Consider the following 23,188-nt stretch of genomic DNA (forward strand, 5'->3'; position numbering starts at 1 on the left):
GAAAACGCAGCGTCAGGTGACGCGTTATTACGGGGAGTGAGAAAGGCGCATTACGTCGAAAACAACCCTGTTCTATCTAGGAATAAACTTCTTTCAACTAATCTTGTGAATCCATTGACTCTTGCGCAAGCAGTCACGCTTGCCTTGAGGTATCATGAATACCGCATAACCATCTTCAGGCCGCTTGCTGCAGTTATACGCGCAACCGCACGGCATAGAGCTTGCACGCTGCAATATAAGCACAGCGCGCAATATTCGCTCGCCGAGAATAGGAGAAAAATGGCGCGAAGGAAAAAGAAAACACAAGGAAAACGCCGGACGCGCGTTGGTTTCCAAGGGCAACGGCAGGGAGACCAATCGTCGCTCAGGAAATCGGGCGCAGAGCCGGCCTTCAGCGAAGGGGCGTGCAAGGGGCGAGGAGAGGCGAGGAGGTAGCGCGGCGGCGGCAAAGTTCAATCGTTGGCGTAACTTTCAAAGTATCAAGGGGTTTTAGGTTTTTCGCCGCCAGCCGCCGTCTTCGAACTGTGGGACATCTTAACTGGCCGGTACAAATGGTACAAACGCTCCCCGAGAGGGAAAAAGAAGCGCGCCGCGGGTAGAGAGCAGATAAGATCTACCCCACCCAGGCCTTTTGTATTCGGACATTCTTCCGCCGGCCCCTTCCATTTCAGACGATTGTTTTATTTTGCTTGCCTTTATTTAATGAACTTGTTTCCCTTTCCGGTAAAGAAACGTTACTAGGTTAGAAACGGCTGTCTTGTACTTTTCTGTTCCTCTCCTGCTGCATGCGGCAGTCGACGGCTCTCTTCGACGACTCTTCATCGCCCGTGTGAATGTGCGAGTTCGGGAGCGGGACGAGTTTGCCAAGCATGGCGACATCGTACACCTGCTTTCCACATCCTACCTCGTCGGAATCCCCCGTGTGAATCCCGCTCTAGGGGAGACGGGCACAATGAAATGCCTGAATTCCGAAGGCCTAAAAGGTGCTAGTACTGCACGCAATATTGTGCATGCAACAGTTAGCGTCGATGGTTTCGCGGAAAAGCTCGTGCGGCGAACTTCTCTCATTTTCACGAGCATCCCGGCAAAAATTGCGGTCGAGGAGTCTTCGAGCATGCGTACCACGACCTATTGTGATGCGTTCTATCGCTTATTGAAGTTTTTTTTTTATGTCACGGGCTTCCTGCCTGCTCTTAGCTTCTGCATCGCAAAGCTGGATTATCTGCATTGTTAATGATCGAGCATATGAAGACGAAGACAATACAGGCGCTCTATTGCGATGAGATCGTTAAGTTGCCCCACAAAGCAACAAACCTGTCTTCTTAAATTTGCATGTAATACTTGCATTTTTCTTTGCCCTGATCGGGACCGCAAACTGAGACACCACCATCGCTCCAGTCTCGTCTAGGACAAAGAGATTACATTTTCTTTTGATGTGCGAGGGCCCAGGGGCAACTTAAATGGAGCCCTACACATATTTTAGTTCTGCAGCGCACATGAATAGCAGCGAGAACTGATCGGAAAAGCAATGATTTATAACTGAAAGTTTTGCCCATGCCAAATAACAAGCTGCAATATGTCATTGAAGAGATCACACGAGAACTGCAGCATGGTCACTTCTTTGTTAATTTTAAAATGCAGCAATTCTTGTGCAAACCTGCCCAACATTTAAATAAAAATGAATGAGCAACGATTATATAATTTTTTCATGTCTCAAGAGACTAAAGTGCATAGATGACATCACCCCTGTTCATCAATAAGCAGCTGAAAGTGCATGATAAAAATATTACCGACTTATAGTGACTAGGAGAGTCCCGTGTGATCCATCTGCAGTATACCTCTTGTTCACTGTTCCAAAGGTACTACAAAGCACACAAAATATTTCTACACTCAATTAGCTCGACTGGGCGATAGTACCGAGTATTACGCTGATGCAGACTGGTTCCGGAGGAGTGGCAGCTCAGAGGGGCAGGAATACCTATGTATGAATATGGGTTCAACAATGCCGTGGCCTAGTGGTTAGAGCGCCCGTCTCGGCTGCGGGAGGTGGTCAGTTCGAAACCCACCGCCGGACACCCACCGGTAAAAATGGGTACAAGCGTCCCCCGGCCTGGTGCTCGGCTTTTACAGGGGTGTGCGTTTGGGAGAAGCTCCGTAAACCCCGCTGCGCGCCCCTCCTCCGCAGTGGGCCCAAACCCAGTTTCGAACCTCGCAGCCTGCAAAGGTGGTTGAAACAAGGCATTTTCTGAGTTTTCGCGTGTGCAGGACACGACTCGTTTTCAGTTTTGAACCCCGTGAAACACGGTAACTCGAACCACCTTTGCAGGCTGAAGTGTTCGAAACTATTTTGCCCCAGAAGGAGCGCAGCGGGGTTTGCGGAGCCTCTTCCAAGCGCACACCCCTGTGAGAGCCGGGCGCCAGGCCGGGGGACGCTTGTACCCATTTTTACCGGTGGGTGTCCGGCGGCGGGTTTCGAACGAACCACCTCCCGCAGCCTAATCTCTAAGGGTGCGTTCCAATACCCCCTCGTAGACGTCTACTTAGACGACTACGCGAGCAGCCGCCATCTTGGGACGCGTTCCAATTCTCGCGAAGCAGTCTCGCGAAGACGGCTTCGCCGAAGTCAACATCGATGCAGACTACTTTGCTGTCTAAACATGGCGGACAGAGCGCGTTTCGCGCTGAGTGAGTCGCGCGTGCGGTGGTTGCAGTAGCTGTACGGTGGTCGTGCTCTTTGCGAACGTCGGAGTATGTATAATGAACGATCTTTCAAACGTGAGTTGTTACGTCAATGTATGCGCTAGCTAGAGGCTAATTTAGCTGTCTTTATGGTCGTGAGATATAGCACTGCAGATTCTTTTACCGCGCTAAGAGGAAAGCGTGCGTTGGATGCTGTTGGTCTTCTTTTTTTAACTTGTCGACGACTTTCTTCAGTCTGCTTCAGTCTTGATGTTATCGACGAACTCGTCGCACCTCGCCGGGAGTCAGGACGGCTGCTGCACAGCGCACGTGTGTGCTTCTATCTTGCTGTAGTAGCCGTGGCAAACTCTTCCGCGGATTTTCAGTTAATCTCGGAAGAACGAACTCGCCTGACGATGCCGACTTGTTGCGCATTGATTTTTTTGTGCCTGTACATTATTAAAACAAGTTGTCTTTGGTTTCCTCGTCTAGTGACTACAGACAACAGGTGTAACGGCACAGTTTTTCGTTTGCTGTAGCCGGTTATCACCTTTCGTCCGTAATCGCCTCAAGTTTACAGTATTTTGCATGTTTTCATTTTTACAGCTGTGTGAATGAGACATCTGAGAAGCATGTACACTTCAGCATCAGTAATAAAAAAGGAAAAACGGACTAACGTTATCTTCCGTCAATTCGTGAGCATGCTCATTGCGTGAGAAGTCTGTCTGCTACAAGTTAACCTACTAATAGTCCATCTACATTGTGGCGATTACACATGTAATATTGTTGCTGCAAAAAATCGGCGAACCGTTAAAAACGTGATTTTTACCTGTATTGTCGTAAATCTTTAAAGGAAACAGCGTTATAATAGTTGTACAAACTTTTTAGTTCAACCTTTATGCCGCGAGGTGACGCTAGGCGTAAACAGGTAGACGCGTTCCAATACGCGAACCTGTAGACGTCTACGTAGACGTCTACGAAGCAGTCTTGCTAGACGTCTAAGAATTGGAACGCACCCTAAGTTTCTAATCTCCCCGAGGTCACTTGTGGGCTCCTGCAGAAGCTAGAGTCAGAACAATCAAGAGAAACGCTGAGCTACATTCATGTGTACCACACGTTCTATATGTTTTATTAACTTACGTACTGGAATGCAGATTCTTGAAGTTAAACGTTCCTGAAACATTTCTTAAGGAAGTTTTTATATAGTGAAATCTCGTTGATACGATTCGGCTAAATACGCTTTTCGGCATAATACGTTTTTTTTTTTTTTTCGTTCCCGGCCGATGCCCTATAGAGGTAATGCATTTTTTTACGGCTAATACGATCGTATTTCCACGTCGGTTTGGATAATACGATCGTGGAAACGTCTTCCGTAAATCTCGCGCAGTTTCGATTTTCGCGCCAGGAGGCAGCAAAAGTGTCCTAGCGGGATCTGACAGTAGCTGCAGTGGTCGTAACTCCCCTAGCGCTCGTGGCCGATTTTCGATGTTGGACATGACCTTTGCTAGATACGTGTAGGAATCACATCTCTCCAACTATGATGATGACATCAGAGCCAGTCCTTTGCAGAGGGTGGGCAGAGCTACTGAAATTATCGCATCGAGCGAAACTACAGGCACGGCGGACTGAACACGCGACGACATGCGCTTCGTATGCTCGAGGCTTGGCTTGGCTCGGCTCGGCTCGAGTCCGGCCGTGCCTCAGCACAGCGTCTGCAGCAGTGTGGCGGCCTCTGGGAGCCATTTTCCCAAGTTCGCACAACAAAAGCGCCGAAGCGCACCGAAGGTTTTTAGCGCCATCTATCCTAAGACATAGTAATCACGGTAAAATCACGTGACCAAGAAGCAGTGATTGGTGCATGCATTGACGATGCTGTAGGCTTTGTTGGCTTTGTGTTTGCAATTTCTCGTTGCCATTTTGGTTTTCCGAGCGTTCAGCTTGCACTTCGCACTTATCGTTTTTGTTTTGGTGCCGCGTTTCACCCGTGCGCTTCACCATGTCTAGGAAGCGTAAAGCGTTATCGCTGAAAGAAAAACTTGATATTCTCGTAAAAGTCGACGACAATCCGCAGAAGAAACGTGTCGACCTGGCACGCGAACTTTGTTTGCCTGTCTCCACGCTGAACACGATCGTCGGCAAGCGAGAAGAAATTCGGAAAAACATTCAAGTCTTCGGCGCCGGCGAGAAGCAAACAAGGGGCGCCCAGCATGGCAAGATGGAAGAGGTTCTACTGGCGTGGGCGGCGGGCGTGAACGTGGACGGGACAGTTGTTCGCGAGAAAGCTGATGAGATTGCACTCTCGTTGGGCATTGAAGATTTTAAAGCTTCGGGCGGGTGGCTCCATCATTTTAAAACACGACATGGCCTGTCGTATAAAACCGTTTCCGGCGAAGGGAAGTCTGCCGACCAAGATCAGGTCTCCAACTGGCTTTCGACTCTGCCGGCGGTGATTGCTCAATACCAGCCAAGGGACGTGTTCAACGCAGATGAAGCTGGGTTGTTCATCAACCTCCAGCCCGAGAAAAGTCTCAGTATGAAAGGTGAGACGTGTCAAGGTGGAAAAAAAAAAAGCAAAGAAAGAGTCACCGTACTGTTGTGCTGCAATGCTGGTGGAACCGAGAAGCTCAAGCCTACCGTCATTGGCAAGTTCTGGAAGCCACGCTGCTTCTCGCGTAACCCACGCCTTCCTGTCGTTTACAAAGCGAATAGGAAGGCATGGATGACCGGAGCCCTTTTCACAGAGTTCCTCACCCATCTGGATGCCCGGATGCTTGCCGAGAACCGTAGAATTCTTCTATTTCTCGACAATTGTGCCGCGCACCCTGTCGATACTTCGTGGCTGCAAAACGTCAGAGTAATTTTCCTGCCGCCCAGCTGCACCAGCCACTTGCAGCCCCTAGATGCAGGAATCATTAGAAACGTGAAATTTCACTTTAGGAGCTTGTTGGTCCGACGCTTTTTGGCCAAGATTGACCGGAAAGATGCCAGCTTGAAGGTGGATCTTCTTGATGCCATTCATTTTCTAGCGATGTCACGGGATCGCGTCAAACCCGACACCATCGCCAACTGCTTCAAGAAGTGTGGCTTTTTTTGTGCATCTGGCGATACGGCGGAACATGGAGCTGACAGCGCAGAGATTGACATCCCGGACTGGGGTGACCTCGATGTCGGCGTGTCTCCGGAAGAGTTTGTATCGGCGGACGACCAACTGGCGACATGCGAATTGCGCACCGTCCAAGACATCATTGCAGATGTTACCGCTGAAGAGGAGAGCGACGACGATGACAACCAAGACGCCGGAGATTGCAGCGGCGATCGTCGGCCATTAAATACTGACGGTGCACTCCAAGCTTTGGACGGGCTTCGTGGCTTTGTCGCGTCTGCGGAGCTGAGTGAGGAAACTGCTACTCGTTTCTACGAGTTCCAAAAAAGCTTTCTTCAGGACCTCGAAAAGCAAAAAGTGCAACGCAAAGTGACGGATTATTTTAACGTGCTTTAATAAAAGCAAGTTCTGTGCCAAGTATGTATTATTCGCGATCTTTTGGAGTCCGTTTTGGATAATACGATTTTCGGATAATACGCTTTTATTGTCGGAGCCCGTGGGAATCGTATCAACGAGATTCTACTACAGACATGTTAAGAATTAACTTTCTGGGAACATCTTACTGCAATTATCTACGAGAGAGAAATGAAGCTTTTATTGTCCACTGGTGAGGGCTAGCCCGTGCCAAAGAGATGTCTGTCAGTTGAGACTTTTCAGTTTAATGAATGACCTGCACAGCCATTTGGGCTGTTTCAAAGAATGTGTTTCATGGGAAATACTACACGTACATAGTAAAATCGTCACCCTTAAACTGAACACCATGCTTTCTTCAATGCTTATGTAAGCCTGGGAGCATGTTCCTTACCAGTGATTTTTTTGTGGTCCTTGCAGCATTTGAGACCTTTTTGTTGATGGTGCCTCAGCAGCCCAGGACTATGTGCAGGTCAGTACTAATTAACAAGCTAATTAATACTAACAAAGCAGAGCCAGAGGTATAGCTGTGGGAGCTATAAAAAGCACACATGCCAGACACGCTTGAGGAATGATGCAACAAGCTAGGGGAGGCCAAGAGCGCTTTATTCTTCGTCTGGGCGACCAGCCGCACGTCCAACACAAACGCAACACTCCTGCACATTAAAGAAAAAAAAAAGAACTGGGCAAACCTTGAGGGCACTGCCACAGGCTTGTGTCACTAGACAGGTTTGAATTGATGCAATGGAGCCTAGAGCAGAGCTTCCATCACACCTAGAACACACTGTGTCCATCAAAACCTGTTGCGAAGAATCACGAATCAAGCCCAATTACCTCGATCAGTTACCTCGTGATACGAGCACATGGCAGTGTCCCCCAACACACGTTCCGCCAGCACTGCACAGACACACTCAAGAGCAGACTGTCCACAACACGTCCAATGACAGCTCAGATAGAAAGGAAACTTGCTATTGATATGCTTGCTCGTTTTACGATTTCCATGAGGACACTGAGGGCACGTGCCAAGGTCAGAGGCTGCACGGAGCCCCCAGGCGCGTTCATTTTCATGTGGTACACTGACGCCGGAAGTGGTTTGGCGTCACGGCCAATGAACACACAGTACAAGGCACTAGACAAACAGTGATCAGGGACGCGGGGAGAAGGGAACGAAACTTAACGAGGGGGGGGGGGGGAATAATGCACACTTTCCCGATGGAAACCTTACAGGGAACACACAGCCAACTGGCAGCAGCAGCAGCAGAAGAGGCGCCAACTTTGATTGCACCAAAAGCGCGGGGCGCGCCGAGAGCACATTGCACTGGGGTCGCCCGACCACTTCAACAAGCCAACGCTGGCGTCACAGGGTACGACACGGTGTGCATACAGTACGTGCAACAAAAAACTGTGCCGAGGAAAACTAATGGCGACAACTTTTCAGGGCTCACCTTCTACCACACACCCGAGACCCGACTACTATTTCTCATCTCTCCCTGTGAGGACGCGATTTTTATGCAAATATACGAGCCAACTGCGGAAGAGACAGGAGTGGTATGTAACAGGGATAAAGTAATTGTTCTGTTCTCCTACCGCAAAGGACTTCTTGATTCGGAAATATTCGCGATTACCGCAAGATATGCACGGTCTCGCCTAATACTAATGACGCCCTTGCTTAATGACGGTCTCGCAGTCAGCGTTTCCTCTTGTCAAAGCAGGGTTCACTTTTAGAAATGTGAAATAAAGAAGTGCTTTAAACTAATTGGGATGCTGATTAAGGAGTCCGGAGCTCACTTAGCTAGCAAGTATGGGCTGCCAATGAAGCCCATGTGGTTATCTCCGTCAATGTGTGCTTGCCACACCTGTCGGCTAAACCTTTGGCAAACAAGAGCAAAACTGAATCAATATATTATTAAAAGAAACAGAAATATTTTACAGTTGGCGCATTGAGCCTATGCTTGGCTGTGGAAACAACAGACGGTATCTGAAACAACTCCTTTGGGTTCACAGCCTCAAACATATGCACCCCAAAAAAATGCCAGCCTTCAAGGAGGCCAATGTGCTGTGCGTGAAACATAGTGCCACGTGACGAGAGGTTTACAAAAAGAAACAACCTTTCTTTGCAAAATATGACAGTATTGAGAAACAGTGAAAAATTCGTGCATTGCTACAACAATACGACAACCTGGTTCAATAGCTCCGGTCGAACGTTCCCTGCATGATACCCGTGGTCTTTCAACCTTTGTACCACAAAGCGATAGGGAAAAGGCTCCCGTGCTGACAGGTCACAGTGGTAATCCAGCGTATGCGGGAGGAATTATTTGCCCTGCGACGTTAGGTGAGCAATCTGACGACGTTAAGCGAACAAAGATGACAGAATTAAAAATGATCGAGTACAAACACACACCCTGTCGATTTTCAATAGATCGCGCTTCGAGCAGTGCTGGTCTCAAGAAACTGACTCCCAAGTGATCGGCACTCGCCATTTAAAAACAGTTGAAACCGTTTCCTTGTTGGGTAAATGTGCAGCAACTTGTGGCTTAAAAACGACACAACGCGCTGCCTTTCCAGCTACATCATGGTGCGACACATTAGACTGGCAGGCCAAAGGGTTCCAGCCTATCTAGTTACCTGGCTGTAACTGCAGCAAGTGTTATTTTAGGCCTTTACCCCTTTTCCCATCCATACGACTCTTCTTCGCTGGTGCCGACATCAAGAGATGATGGTCACGGCAGCCGGCATGGCCTGAAGGATCCCAGGTGCACAGTCCCGGGCATAGAGGACTCCATTCAACATGACACGCGCACATCTTCATACACCGAGAAAAACAACAACAAAGACCAAACAAAAAAAAAAAACACCGCACCACTCCATGGTACAGGGCATATAACTATAGGAAGACGAGTTTGCAGCTAGGTCTAGGATGTTCCTAAACTTGCTCGACTAGTTTCTTAATAAATACCACTTGGGATATAGAACTCTGCGTGCCTGGCCCATTGAGGGCCGGCCTTCTCGTCGAGGCCCAGGCTATGAGGGAAAACAAGTGCAAACAGACACAAGACGATTGTTTGGTGAAGGAAAGGAAGAATTATTTGTACATTTTTTTAGGGGGGGGCTGGAGGCAAACGCGATGCCTTGGCATCCGGTGTCCACCTCCATCAGGTAGGGCCAGCACAACTAGCATGGCTTCAGCAAATAAAGACGTCTCTTTGGAGAAGCGGCGGCCGCAGCAGAGCCTACAAGCGTGGCTCCCGGCACCAGTGACCACCCGTACACTCGACAGGACACAAACCACACACACAAAAAAAAACTAGTGCCAGATATGCAGGCAAGCCACGCATTCAGCATAGTCCGTGAAACAGTTTCAACAAAGAGTGTATAACGTAGACATCCTCCATTTTGTTACACACTGTGTTGAGACTGCGCAAATGGTATTGGAGCAGTCTCAACACGGTTTGTAACGAAGACATCCTTTGTTTTGCTATATACAGCGCGGCGTGTAGGAAAAAAAAAACGGTATTGCGCTGCTGGCAGGCAAACAGCTTGCTATGGTGAGTGAGACGAAACGTGAATGCCAGGTAGTGCCATACAGACAGCTAGTGGGAACTCGTGAAAATTACTGCCACGTTCCTGCATTGTGTTATGATAGTTAAGTAATCACTGACATGCGTCTTACTTCTGCATAATGTAGCTTCAGCAGAGTCAAAACAAGTTTATCAAATGATTCTACTACTACCAGCACAAGCACAAATGTCTCACCCTCTCTCTATGGCTGTCTGTGCCCAAAGCTGTCAAGCATGCATGAATCACTTCAGCTATGTTTCAGAGAAATCTGCACGGAGCTAAGAAGGGCATTAGAAGAAGTCATATCCATGCCACTCACTGCAACCGGCACGTGCTGAAAATTGAGTGCCGCTTTTTTGCGCTAAGCTTACTGCTCAGTGCTTAAACTGCCATTGCGTTCTGTGTCTAGCATACTGATAAGCCATAGCAACCTGATGTACTGTCATGGGCAAGTGCTGATCCCTGAAAACGATTGTTCATCATTGTGAAGGGCACGCATACAGGCACACTGCATGACTAATCAACTATGTGGCCCTTCACCAGCTTTACATTTACTCTTCTTCACTCTAACTGGGCTGTAAGGACCTTGTTAAACTATAGGGTGCACAGTATATGTTGGATCGTATCTTTGATTGCCACGGCAAGATTTCCATTTGCCAGCAAAGGCCTGCCGCATCGGCAACATCAGAGTGACACATGTCAGCAGGGATATGTGGTTGAGGAGGACACGGACGATCGATCAATGCGCGGCACACCACGCTAACAGAGGTTGTGGCACCAACCAGCGACTGCAGGATGCTCACACCAGCGCCGCGAAGCCTGCCAGAGCCCAGGCCAGCAGCGCGGCCGCGGCCGCAAGCAGCAGTTCGGTCTTGTCGCTGAAGTGCGCTGCCGCGGCCGTTAGGCTCAACGCGGGCCGCGGACCAGGCCGCCGTCACGAGACCGGGATGAGACTGACTGAGCGGCGTGCGTACGGTGTCTGGCGGCGGGCGGCCTCTCGCGACGCTGAAGTCATCGCAGCAGACACCATGCTGGCCTCACCCAGCACTGCTTCGAGGCTTCCGCAGCTGTAGCGGTTCCGGGGCCGCGCCAAAGCCGCTGCTGCGTGCGCTGCCGAAGCACCAGGAAACTCATCGAGGCTAGAAGCCCTGCGCAGCCAGCCCAGCATCACGGGACACGACTGTGCACGCGGCAGTGCCGCACGAGACGACAGGGTCAAGGCAGAGCAATCAGCATCGGCAGTGGCCAGCGACGATGAAGACGAAGATGTAGACGAGCATGTCGAGGAGGAGGAAGAAGACGATGACGAGGAACACGATGGCGGCCGCAGCGGGGCACCCCAGAATGAACCGGATGAAGCGCTGGTGACGCCAGAGTCGTGAGACCCTTCTAGTTCGACAGACCTGCCCCAAGGGCCCTCTGCAGAGAAGGGAGGAAAAAAAAAGGAAGTTAGACAAAAAGTTAGGCACTCAAGCACTAGATTGAACTCTCAGGCATTCATCACACAGAAAAAAAACGAAAAGTGTTCCTCGCAGCCAAACCGCTGAGCTGTTCGCACTGAAATCTCCACGTCACAGTGTTAGTGTTATTAAACGCTGTCTGTGGCTTCCCTTGTCAGTCCGCATTTGCCTACTATTGGGTATAAAAGTTTCCCCAGACGCAAAACAAAGCAATTTTTTGCATAAAATTGCCACACTCTTTGGCAAGCACTTGATTTCACTAGATCATGTCACAACAGCCCAACTTTCACTGTCATGAGCCCGGTTTTCCCCTCGAAAAGTCTGGTCTTCAGACACCAGCTAATAATAGAGCTGCTAATGGCTTCAAGCCCTAATAACATGTCCTGGAAGCTTTTGTTCCCGATAATCTCTCATTGCCCATATTCTAGAGCACCATAGCTACAACGATAGCTTTATCACCACCTGGTAGATGTTTACTCTGAAAATTTGTTAGAATGTTTGATAAAGAATAAAATGCCAAGAGATTAAAACTTGACATATGCGGCGAGAACGGATGGGTGTTATCATCACCGCAATTGCTGCCTGTCGCCGCGCAAAGGGTGCAGCCATAGCACCATCACTGTCACCGGTTGCGCGTCCACGAAAGATGGCGCCGACTGCAACAACAATGCGATTGCTACTGAGATGAAACAGCAGATTCACTGGGATTTCTAGCAGGGTTTCAAGGTTGGAAGCCTCACAAAAAAATACGGGCATTCACAATCTGAGACTTTAACGATCATCAAGGCTGGGGATGTCCTGCAGTTCATCCAATTGCTAATCGGTTTTGTGCACATAAATAGGACTGCCGGCAGTATACACACTACTGAAAGCGATGCTCAGAGCAATTGCGAAGCTTCAGCTGTTGCTCAAGCAAGTGCAAAGTTCCGACTTCAAGTATGGTTAAGCTGTTTTATGGCTATTGAAATATCCTTTAATAAAGTGTTTAGTGCTCTTTACTATGATTAGCATTGTTCAATCCGGTTTACTCATCGGTGGTAAGTAGGCAAACCTACATTCATGAGAAAATATGTGGGTGTGTGCTTTTTGATTGTTTTTTCTCCTTTTTTTGATAGTCCAGATATAACAATTGGTTATGACGATCGAATTTACCCAGTTCCCTCAACGTCGTTATAAGCAAACTGCACTGTAGCATGCTGGACTCTGGACCCAAGAGTCCTGGAGCATTCAATTTTAATCTTGAATTCTAACTCAAATGGCAGCTCCCAAAAACTATGACATCACACAGCTCATTGACCAATCAGAGTTCAGCCAAGTTGCCTGCCAACTGTCACCATCCCCAGGCATGCTCGTCATTTTTTACTCACAATGCCGACAATGGTAGCAAAGCTGGCAACGCCACATTTTTCTGCAGAATGGGGCCATGCATTAATGTGACAGCACTACTACATCAAAGAAGCCCTACCATTCCAGCCTTGTCCTATTTTGCTTCCATCCTGATGGGCATTTCCACTCAGTGTGTTAATACCAATATGGAGTATATAGTCTGCATACAAATATTATGCCAAGTCTGCATTGTATACCTGGGGAAACATCACAATAAAAAATGTTTTAACAGCTGCAGTGCCTTCTCTTTTTGATGGCGCATTGAGTACTGCCCATCCTCAGCTGGATATGAAGCAGGACTAAAGAAGGCAGACACAATTCGCACAGTGATGGTTTCATATGTGCCCTGCGGGTAGGGTGACACACAAGAGACTGACCAACACACGTGATCTGGCATGGTGGAATCCACATATAAGCCGTTCACTGAGACAAATGGCGCAATAGTAATCTCTGCCCAATAAGCAGGGTTGTATAGCAGTCTGAAAGCATTTATGCTACACTAGAACCTCGCTGATACGAATCTCGCGGGGTCGCAAAAACAATTCGTATCATCCAAACATTCATATCATCAAAATGAAAGAAAAGAAGTATGCAGACGCATGGGAAAGGCAGCCAAGCAGATCTGTTTAGGTTAGAGAAGGTTTATTACGGTCGCGCAGTCACAGCTCGCCTCTCGCGACGTACACAGCGTGACAGGCGATTCTCGACATCGGCGACGTGCGGGCCAATTCCGCAGACTTCTAGCAGCGCGTATAGCACGACAAGAAATGGCGACGTGCTGGCCGTGCGATGCCACCAACTGCATGTGATGTACATACAGAATGACTAGCAGTCACATAGTCTATGATGTGCGGCTCACCGCGTGTGCCGCCAACTACTATGCTCAGGGCCACGAGCCACTGCAATCTTTTCGCAGCGTGGCAAATGATTGCGACGGCGGCGATGTATGATACACCCACCTCTGTATACTTCGCGCGGCGCAAAGATGGCGACGAACTGCTCATGCGTACACAACCAGTGCGGCTGGTGATCACGGTGTCAACGATGTGCGGGCAGTGCGTAGTGCTCAAGATTATGGGCGCAGTTCGCGCGTTGGCATCATCCGTAGTGGCGCGGGAGAGAGTTCAAAACATCCGAAATTTCGCATACAGTACACAAGGCACTCCAGCCGGGGAATTTCGTGAATTTGGATCAACCCGAAATTTGCATCAACCGAATTCGTATCACCGAGATTTTACTGTAACACATACAGAAGGTAGTTCCGTTCCGGGTTTTACATTTTCCAGAATTTGGTGACCAAAGGAAATGTTTTACTGTCTTCACTTAATAAATTCATGAGCACACAGAAAAACGCATTGCACTTAAGCCTCGGTATAATGAACTTCAGTATAACGAAATCCTCGATATAATGAAGTGACAAGGAATAGATAACATAATGACCATTGGAAACCATGTATATTTTATCTCGATATAATGAAGTAAATGTTTCTGCAATTACATTACAACGAAGCCAGCCAAAATTTCACTCGGAAGGACAAAAATTTCGCAGAGGCGACAACGGCCAAGGGGGAAGCGCAGCCAGCGCTCAAGACTTGGGTAACCCACGTGGCCGGGCCTCCCGGGGCACGCGGCATTCACTCCCTATAAACAAGAAATAAGTGATAAGCCGCTAGAGTATTGCGCCCCCGCCTCCCGCATTTTTCTTTCTCCCTCTGTCATTTTGCTTCGTCACAAATAGAGGAGGGTGGCGGCTCCGTACCCTTCCTGCTCTGCTCCCTCCATTGCTGCGATCCAAAGAGCCTATTCCCCGTGCCAGCGGAGGCTGATGCGTCGGCGCACATGCCCGTCTGTTAATGGCCCTTTCTCACGCGGCCGCCGCTTCCGCAGTCGTTTGTGCACTGCTTGCCGCTCAGATTGCCGATTCAGACTCTCCTTCGCTTTGGTTTCCCGCGTGCGGTGCCGCAGTCGCTGTTTGTACGCTGCTTTCTGCTCAGTTCCTCTAAGACTCCTTCGCTGCGTGTGTTGCCATCATGAGTGATTGTAAGCAGAAAGAGCTTTCACTCGAGCAAAAAGCGGCAATTCTGGAAGCCGTTTCAAAAGATGAGAAAAAGAAAGACGTCAATTCGCCATATCTCAGAGTATGCTCTCAACAATCTTAAAGGCCAAGGACTCCATCCTCAGCTATGCAAAGTGTGGCATGAACGCCGAGCGTAAGCGATTGTGGACAGCTACCTATGAAGATGTGGACAAGGCTGTGTTCTCCTAGTTTATGGACGCCAGAGCACAGAATTTGCCAGTGAGTGGGGCAATTTTGCAACAGAAAGCAAAGGACTTCGGTTGCCTGCTTGACAAGAATGCCTTCAAGGCTAGCAGTGGTTGGCTCCACCATTTCAAGTCCCCTTTACGAGATTGTCGGATGGGTGCTCTACACGGAGTCGACGTCGGCTGACGGGCCTGAAGCCACTAATTGGCTAGAGAAGGAAATGCCAAGAATACTGACGAAGTACCAGCCTTCAGAGGTGTGCAGTAAGGATAAACTGGATTTTTTATCAAATGCTACCAAATCGTACTCTAGCACTAAAAGGGTATCGCTGTCATGGCAGGAAGCAGAGCAAGCTGAGGATCATAGCTCTGCTCTGAGTAAACATGGATGCCATCAACAAATGGGTGCCGCTTGTGATTGCCAAAACTAAGAAACCGCAATGTTTTAAGAATGCTCAGAAGCTGGAAGTTGAGTACACTTCTAATAAGAAGGTGTGGATGCTCCGCGACATCTTTCATGACTGGCTCCGGGCGTTTGAAACGGAAATGGAGAGTGACGGCTGTAGTGTGCCTCTTGATGGACAATTGTTCCGCCCATCATGTCGACGACGTGATGCTGAAAAATGTCGAGCTGCGGTTTTTCCCGCTTAACTGTACTTCACTGATTCAGCCGCTCAACCAGGAAATAGTAAACAATGTGAAGTGCGCGTATCGTTGTCGGTTGATCGTCAATCTAATGCTCAATCTCCGCTTGAAACCACGTTCGCTGCATCCTGGAAGGCGACGTCAAAGGACGTGATCCAGTACTGTTTCCGGAAGGCCAGGTTTGAGAACGTTGCGGCCAGAACTAGTGCCCCTGAAGAACGCGACAGCGCTGAGGCCAATGAAGGAGCTCCGTTCACTGCCTATGAACTTGGACATGGCGAGGGAGACTATCAGGCCGGCCTCAAAAAGCATGGAGATTCTTGGAAAATGACGGGGCCGTTCCTGATGGTGTCGTTTTGGAGGACTTGCTCTACGCTGACAATTGCGTTGTTGCTATCGAGGAAGTGACGAACGACTCCATCATGCAAGATGTGCGGCGAAAGACGCAGGAGGATCCGGGCAGTGACATTGATGCCGAAGACGGCGAAGCCCCAAGCAGCCATGAAGTGCTTGACGCAGTTGACGTGCTGCGGCGCTACGAGAGTTTAACAGGACAGCAAGAAGCGATGCAGTCCCTGTGGGCCCATGAACACAGTGTGAGGCCATCTCTGATAGCTAAGCAGACGCAAATGAAGGTCACGGATTACTTTCAGAGGAAATAAAAACAGTCCTTACAACTGGCAAGTGCTTAGGTAATGTATTCACATGCTAGGCACGAAATTTCGATACAAAATTTATTATAACAACGTAAACTGCCGATTTTTACGACTTTGTTATATCGAGGTTTAACTGTATGTATAAGATAGTTTGCAAAAGCTAGTTATTTTTCTCACTCAATGAAATGATTTTCCGATGTTTATTACCTCCCTGAGAGCTCGATTTTTTCCTATGGTAGGCCGTTTGTACATCTTTGTGTACCACAGCACAGGCTTTATTAACGTATAAGAGGGATCTCATTCTTGCTTTAGGACTGACTTGCACCGTGGATAACAAGTACAGAAAATGTTTCCAAAAGAGACAGAACACTGAACTTTAACCCTTTAAGTGTCGAATATTTTCGTAAAAAGAAAAACTGACCCTCTGGGTCAAAATATTTGTTTTTGCAGATTTTAAACGAACGAAATTGCGAAAGTCAGCAGATAAACAGGCAAAAAATATATAGGGAGAGCACCACAGTCATAGCATCAATGAAACTAAACGGGAGAACAACAGATTTTCACCGTCAAATCAAAATGAGAAGTTCTCATTTCTTGGAAAGATCTCTAGGTGGTCGAAATGACTACTGCGTAGCCCTCCACTGCGGCTCCTCTTTCTCTCTATCCACTTTCTGTCCCACCTTCCTGCCTTCCCTTGTGGCGTAGCCCTCCACTGCGGCTCCTCTTTCTCTCTATCCACTTTCAGTCCCACCTTCCTGCCTTCCCTTGTGGCGCGGTTCAGGTGTCCACAGAAGCAAGGGTGACAGATACTTAGCCTTTCCCTTCCTGTACACCAATTATTAATAATAATAATAATAATAATAATAATAATAATATTATTTATTCAGTTCTTGATGTATACTACACAAGGCAAGATCTTTTCATTTCAACTATAATCTCACAACATATTTTACTTAGTGCTCTGCCCTTTTAAATCTACAGTCACTAAACCGTTGGCCTGAGAGTAGCAACCAGCATTCGCTAATTTCTGAGCACTGCATTCAGCTTTTGTATGCTGGCAAACCATATTTAGAAACAGGAATCTGCTTGAAGGTCACGAAATGGGTAGAATGAGATTTGAGCTAGAAACATTCGGCCTTATGTATACGTTTAAACAAGCTCCACATTTCCCTCCATTCTTGCCTGTTTGTAAAAGTCTCACTCTAACTGTGACACATATATGCAAATTGTTCTCTAAATTATTGGTTAGTTCATTGTCAACGTGGCCCGCTCATTTTGTTTACCACCCTGAAAAGAGCGAAACGTTCCACTGACCGGGTGGCCCACAGGTGTCGGCAGGTGGAGAGGAAGCAAAATCCTGGAGCAGGTGGCTCTCCGAGGGGCTCAAGGGACTCATCGGAACAGAGGGCTCCACGGGGCAACCGCCACCCATGCCGGCAGCAGCCTCCAGCTCAGCCATGTCCTCTAGCGTCAGAGATCTGCACACATTGATAGGTCACATTCAGCCTTCCACAGACCTATGGGATATTTCATTCAAGAATAAAAGTCGACCATGTCAAAATTTCACCACAGCCTACTTACGCTTTTTGAGGTTTAATGCCCCAAAGCAACTGAGGCTACGAGGAACACCCTAGTAAGAGGCTCTGGAAAGTTTCGAACTGCTCAAGGTTCTTTAACATGCACTGACATCGCAAAGTTATAACAGTTGAATCCCGGTACAACGAATGCCGCTTCAACGAAATTTTCATCACAACAAAGTATTTCGCACGACCCGTGAAAACCCCATAGGACAATGTATTAAAATTTCCTCAGAAACAAAATACTTTGCTTCGTTTCTATGAATTTTTTTTGCAAATTTTCGCGAATGAGTAGGCCCTCCTCATCTTTCTTCAGAAGATGGGTGCTGAAGAGCGACTTTCTCGTTCCCGTCATTAATTTTTTTTGCATCGCAGAACGCTGGGGGAGGGGGGGCACACTCATACTGCACATCATCCTAGCGCGCACCGCTCGTTTGCTTATTTTTTTTCCTTCAGATGCCCACGTGATTTTTGAAGTGATGTCACACCCCGCTCATTGGCTAACTCCGTTCTCTGTGTAAAAAAACGAATTCGCCCTTGCCTTTGCTAGGCTTCCTGTTAAGCAGGAAAGCACATCATAATCACGTAAGAGCGGCGTTGGCTGGCAAGCGTTTGTGGCAAGAGGGGCTGCTTGAAAGCGCATGTAAAATGCGGCAGTGCGTAAATATGACGTCATTTGCTAGAGTCTTCGGCAGGGTCGTCTACTAAGAATGGAGCGCGTTTCAGGCAGGCTGAGGACTGGTGAGTGGACCTTCGTGCCCTGTCGGAGAAAAAAAGAAAAACGCTATGCGGGCTGAAAAGCGCTGCAGGAAGAAGCCCACTCCGCATCACCATTTTTCTTCCTTGTTTGTCCTTGTCGTTCATGAGTGCATCATTCAGCGTGGTCTCGTCTCGTCTCTGCTAGTCGCTACTAATTTCCTAGAATGTCACCACCAGCGAAGAAGCGGAAGTTTCTTTCGCTAGAAGAAAAAGCGCGTATTATCGCCGAAGCAGAAAGCGGGAAGAAGGAGGCGAATATTGCCATAGATTTTGGCATCGCGCCAAGTTCGTTGTCAACGATACTGAAGAGTGAAGAAAGCATCGGCAAGGCACTTGCGTTGGGCACTTCAGCTCAACACAAGAAGGTGACACAGCCAACATATGAGGAGCTTGATAAGGCTGTCTACACCTGGTTCGTCAAAATGCGAGCCAAGAACATCCCGCTTAGCGGAAGCATTGTTCAGCAGAAAACCATCAATTATGCAGTCATCCAGGCCTGTTTGCTAGGCTTGGATAACTTTAAGGCCAGCACAAGTTGGCTCAATCGCTTCAAAGCAAGGCACATCATGGGAAAAGTTTTGTGAAGCAAGTTCCGCGGACACTAGCGGCGCATCGGAATGGGTGGTAGACACGTGGCTGATATTGAGTAGCTACGTGCCGTTCGATATTTACAACGCTGACGAGAGGAACCTCTCTTATGAGATGTTGCCAGCAAAGATGCTAGATTTTAAATGGCAGCATTGCACAGCAAGAAAAGAGTGACTGTGCTGCTGTGCACAAACATGGCTGGATCGGACAAGCGTCTCCCGTTAGTTACTGGCAAAAGTGCCAAACCGAGCTGCTTCAAGGGAAGCAGAAACCTTCTAGTCAAGTAGGTCGCCAACGGGCAGTCATGGATGACCCGTGCCATATTTGCGGACTGGCTTGTGGCATTTGACCGCGACATGAGCAGGCAGAACCGAAAGGTACGTTCTTGGACAACTATTCTGCCCACCGCACTAACGACGTCAAACTGTCAAGTGTCGAAGTGAGATTTTTTCCCACCGAATTGCACTTCGATCATTCAGCCACTGATCAAGGCATCATCCGAAGCGTGAAGTGCGCTTATCGGAAGAGGCGGATTCAGCGGATTCTCTTGAACCTCGAAACAGGCAGGGAGACAAAGGTGGACCTATTCATGGCTCTTCAGATGATGGCTGCTGCGTGAAATGTGACCCGGTCCACCTTGATCTGCAACTGCTTCCAGCATGCCGGGTTTGTTGACCAGGAGGCAACCAACACAGCTAGAGCCAAGGAAGATGACGCTCCATCATCATCGACTCCAGGGATCAGTACGGCTTGGAAATCTTTCCAGGATGCAGGAAACGTTCCTGGCGATATCGAGCTGGACGATTTTCTCAACGGTGATGCGAATGTGCTTGTGTACAAAGAGCTAAGTGATGAGAACGTCACTAAAAGTGTTGGCTAGCTGGAAAAGCCTCCGTCCGATGCTGAAGACGACTCTGCCCAGAATTCACCCGCCTTGGCAACCTCGTCGCAGGTGATGGAAGCCTTCGATGTTATTAGGAAGTTCCTGGGCTCTCGCGATGACGACGTTGCGAACAGAGGTGACGCCGCTGCTGGCAGTGAAACGCAAGCAGACAAAGCTTACAGACTTCTTAAAATAAATTTCTTTTTTGCTCAAGTTGTCTCTAAATTCTCGCCAACGAAATTCCGTGACAACCAAATTTTTCGTACGCCCCGCCAATTTTATTGTAGCGGGATTGGACTGTACATGGGTGCCTTGCATTTAGCCTCCGTCGAAACATGACCGCCATATTGCCTAGTCTAGTCAAGCGCACTGACCACTGAGCAACCACGGTGGGGTCGACAGACAGCTTGAATGGAAACTCCAGGAAGGTATCTCTCACATTTTGTGCCGGTGGTTAGGTCACATTTGTTAAGCTCCTGGTGCTCTCGAGCCAATGATGTTTTTTTTTTTTTCTTTTTTTTGCAAAAAGATGTGACGCAGGGATGACACTGCTAACCTGACATTTCATGAAAAAAGAACACTCCAAGATATGCTGAACAGCTAAGAGCAGCAACTGAAAATAATTTCCAAAGTCTAAAAGCAATTGGGTTTTCAACTGATTCCAAGCGGATTCAAACAGTGTGCATTTGCTTCCAGTTGGTTCAACACGCGATTCCCAATGCTGAAATTGGGAAGAGGGATATCTGCTAGGCGGCATAGAACAGCATTGTGTGAGAGATACGGGAGAGGTCCTATTCGTGCAGGGGCTGTGAGTGAGTTGAGCAATGACATTAGTCATTAGATGAGCATAACACTCCTTTTGTGCGGTTTGACGAATCCTTCTGTTGTACTCATCGCAGAATTTACTCTTAACATTACGAAAGAAGATTCATGTGGTGGTAAAGCAACGGCACTATAAAGGTGGGATGGGGGAAGCCGACCTTGCTTATGACACACAATTCTTTTCTTTCTCCCAAAAATTTCGATATTTGCCCCACCCTACAGTTGTAATCCATCAGAGTCCTTTTGGAACCAGTTGAACGATATTTCTTAAATAGAAAGTCCAGTTGGTTAGGGTAGGAAACCACAAACTAGCCTTTGTTTCCCGATTCGCTCTGCTCTCTCGTCTATTAGCGCTACCCAATCAATACATCTCCACAGCTCACTGCACAGCCTTCAAATTAGCTTTAACTTCAATACCCTCATGGTTCCCCACTACAAGATGGCACGAGTAAGGCGCAACTTTCTCTGCCCCTTTTTTTGTTCTGTTCAGCCTGCGTTCAGTGCCCACCTGTAGGCACTGTCATGGCTGCGGGTGTCCCTCCGTGGCTCAGAGGAGCCCGCCTTGTGGCGCCTCCGCAGGACCACCTCCTCTTCCTCCTCCACCTTGTGCTCTTCGGGCAAGCGACAGTCCATGGCACTGTGGGACATAGCCACCAGCTCCTCCTCCGGGTGAGGCCGGAGCAGTGGCCACCCTTGCAGGTGGCAGCTGCGACTTCGCTGAACTTCCGGCCGCTTCCCACCAGTCGCCGAGCCACGGAGGTCCAGGCTCAGACGGCACAGAGACCACCTGCAACAGAAGATGGTTTGGTTTGGCTTATGAGGTTTAATATAATGGACTTTTTTCCTGAAGAGAAAAACTGAAAACATGAAGGAAAGGCTGAGTCCACCATCGCCTCGCTCTTGAAGACAGCTGACGTCTGTCCGACATTCATGCAGATTAAGAGAACACTGCCTCTTTTCATTTCCGCAAAGAATGCGTATAGCTTGGGCATGCGACTTTTTAGCTTACTTTAGTTGGAAAACGATGGTTTGGTTCAGTTTGCAGGTTTTAGCGTCCCAAAGCGGCTCAGACTATGAGAGACGCCAGTTGGAAAGCAAATTTGGTGGTAAAGCCTACTTGCGAGGGTGGCACATGCACTCTAAACAAAGGCTGAAATTTTTGAAGCCGGCGAGCCGCATGTTCGAGACCCCTGCACTAGATGAGTGCGAGGAGAAATCTGAAGCTCCAATGAGGACAGATGATGTGGGAAAGTGTTCTCTGCCCCCAGGATGGCCGCCATAACAGTGCCTTTGTTTGAGGTCCACACCACGTGCCAATTTGTTTGTGTCAACCTCTACTTGTGTTGTCTGTAATGTCCTCAATCAAATTATTATCCATTCAGCGAAACAAATGACATTTTGTGATGCGACAGCTGGGTACAAACTTTTCGTTTCTGAAATACAAAAATGAAGAGCGTAAAAACGTCTACTGTGCAGCATTAAACCTTTAGCAGGTATGACCCATTCGAGATAGCAAGGAAATAAGAATGCAAGGTAGCAGACTAGCACTAAGGACCTTATGCGAAATTGCTGCCATTTATCAGACCTTCAGCAAACTGCGCAACGCGATGCCATGTTGAATGTTTGAGTGACTTGGTTCCACTACTGCAGCTGCGGCCGTCGTACAGCTGTGTGTTTTATGCTGTGGGTGTTTTCGTGCTATGTTGCTGCTCATTAATTTCATTCGTTGCTCCCGCTCATTTCTAACACACTGCTCAAATATGCGTCTATGAAAGAGCTGGTAATGCTTCCGGGTGTAAAACATGTCTGCAACAAGGCTACACTGCGTTAACCGCAGCAGAATGCATTAGAGTCCACCGCAGGCCAAGCTCAGTATGCTAGTGCTCCCGGCGCTCGGCCTCGATCATTGGCATTCCATAGTATGTTGCGTGAATAAGCATACACAAAGGAGCTCGATATCGTTTCCTTTTATTGCGAAAGCAATACTATGCCAGGTCTAACCGCTCGTCGCTGTGTGCCGTGTCCGTGTCTTCCGAGCCGGCAAGGCAGCGCTGCGCCTGACAGAAGAAGAAGGACGAGGAGGAGCAGAAGAAGGAGGAGGAGGATCAGAAGAAGGAGAAGAAGGAGGAGCAGAATAAGAAGGAGGAGAAGGAGAACGCTCGATCACTAGCAGCTAATGCTTTCGCTCTATATTCGGTTCAGAAGCACTGAACCCTTCTAATTTTTCTTTTCAAATATAGGCTCGGTGCCCAATAATACTTTCCTGTCTGCGAAAAGGGTTCGTTTTTGGGTGGTGTCATTAATATTTTTTTCCTTTAAGAAAACTTGCTTGGTACAGGAGTGTCTAGCATCAAATTGTAGAGGAAGAATTCCTCTTTACAATGGTATTAGTGACAATC

At 48.2% G+C, this 23,188-nt stretch overlaps 1 protein-coding gene and 1 long non-coding RNA gene across 2 annotated transcripts in view; both read right to left on the reverse strand.

Moving 5' to 3' along the window:
- Window positions 1-23,188, reverse strand: part of LOC146174426 (uncharacterized) — a 493,807-nt gene that overhangs the window by 335,093 nt on the left and 135,526 nt on the right. The window lies entirely within an intron of this gene.
- LOC146174432 (uncharacterized) overlaps window positions 6,779-23,188 on the reverse strand; it is a 112,547-nt gene continuing 96,137 nt past the window's right edge. Inside the window, exons 8-10 of the mRNA XM_084583340.1 lie at window positions 21,298-21,576; window positions 17,475-17,638; window positions 6,779-11,170 (exon numbers count right to left, since the gene is read on the reverse strand). Of these exons, the coding sequence (XP_084439466.1) occupies window positions 10,686-11,170; window positions 17,475-17,638; window positions 21,298-21,576 (928 nt within the window). The 3' untranslated portion in view covers window positions 6,779-10,685. The remainder of the gene's footprint in view (window positions 11,171-17,474; window positions 17,639-21,297; window positions 21,577-23,188) is intronic.

Source organism: Amblyomma maculatum, chromosome 11 (assembly GCF_055883805.1).
Source record: "Amblyomma maculatum isolate TAMU_Amacu chromosome 11, ASM5588380v1, whole genome shotgun sequence".
NCBI classification, from domain to species: Eukaryota; Metazoa; Arthropoda; class Arachnida; order Ixodida; family Ixodidae; genus Amblyomma; species Amblyomma maculatum.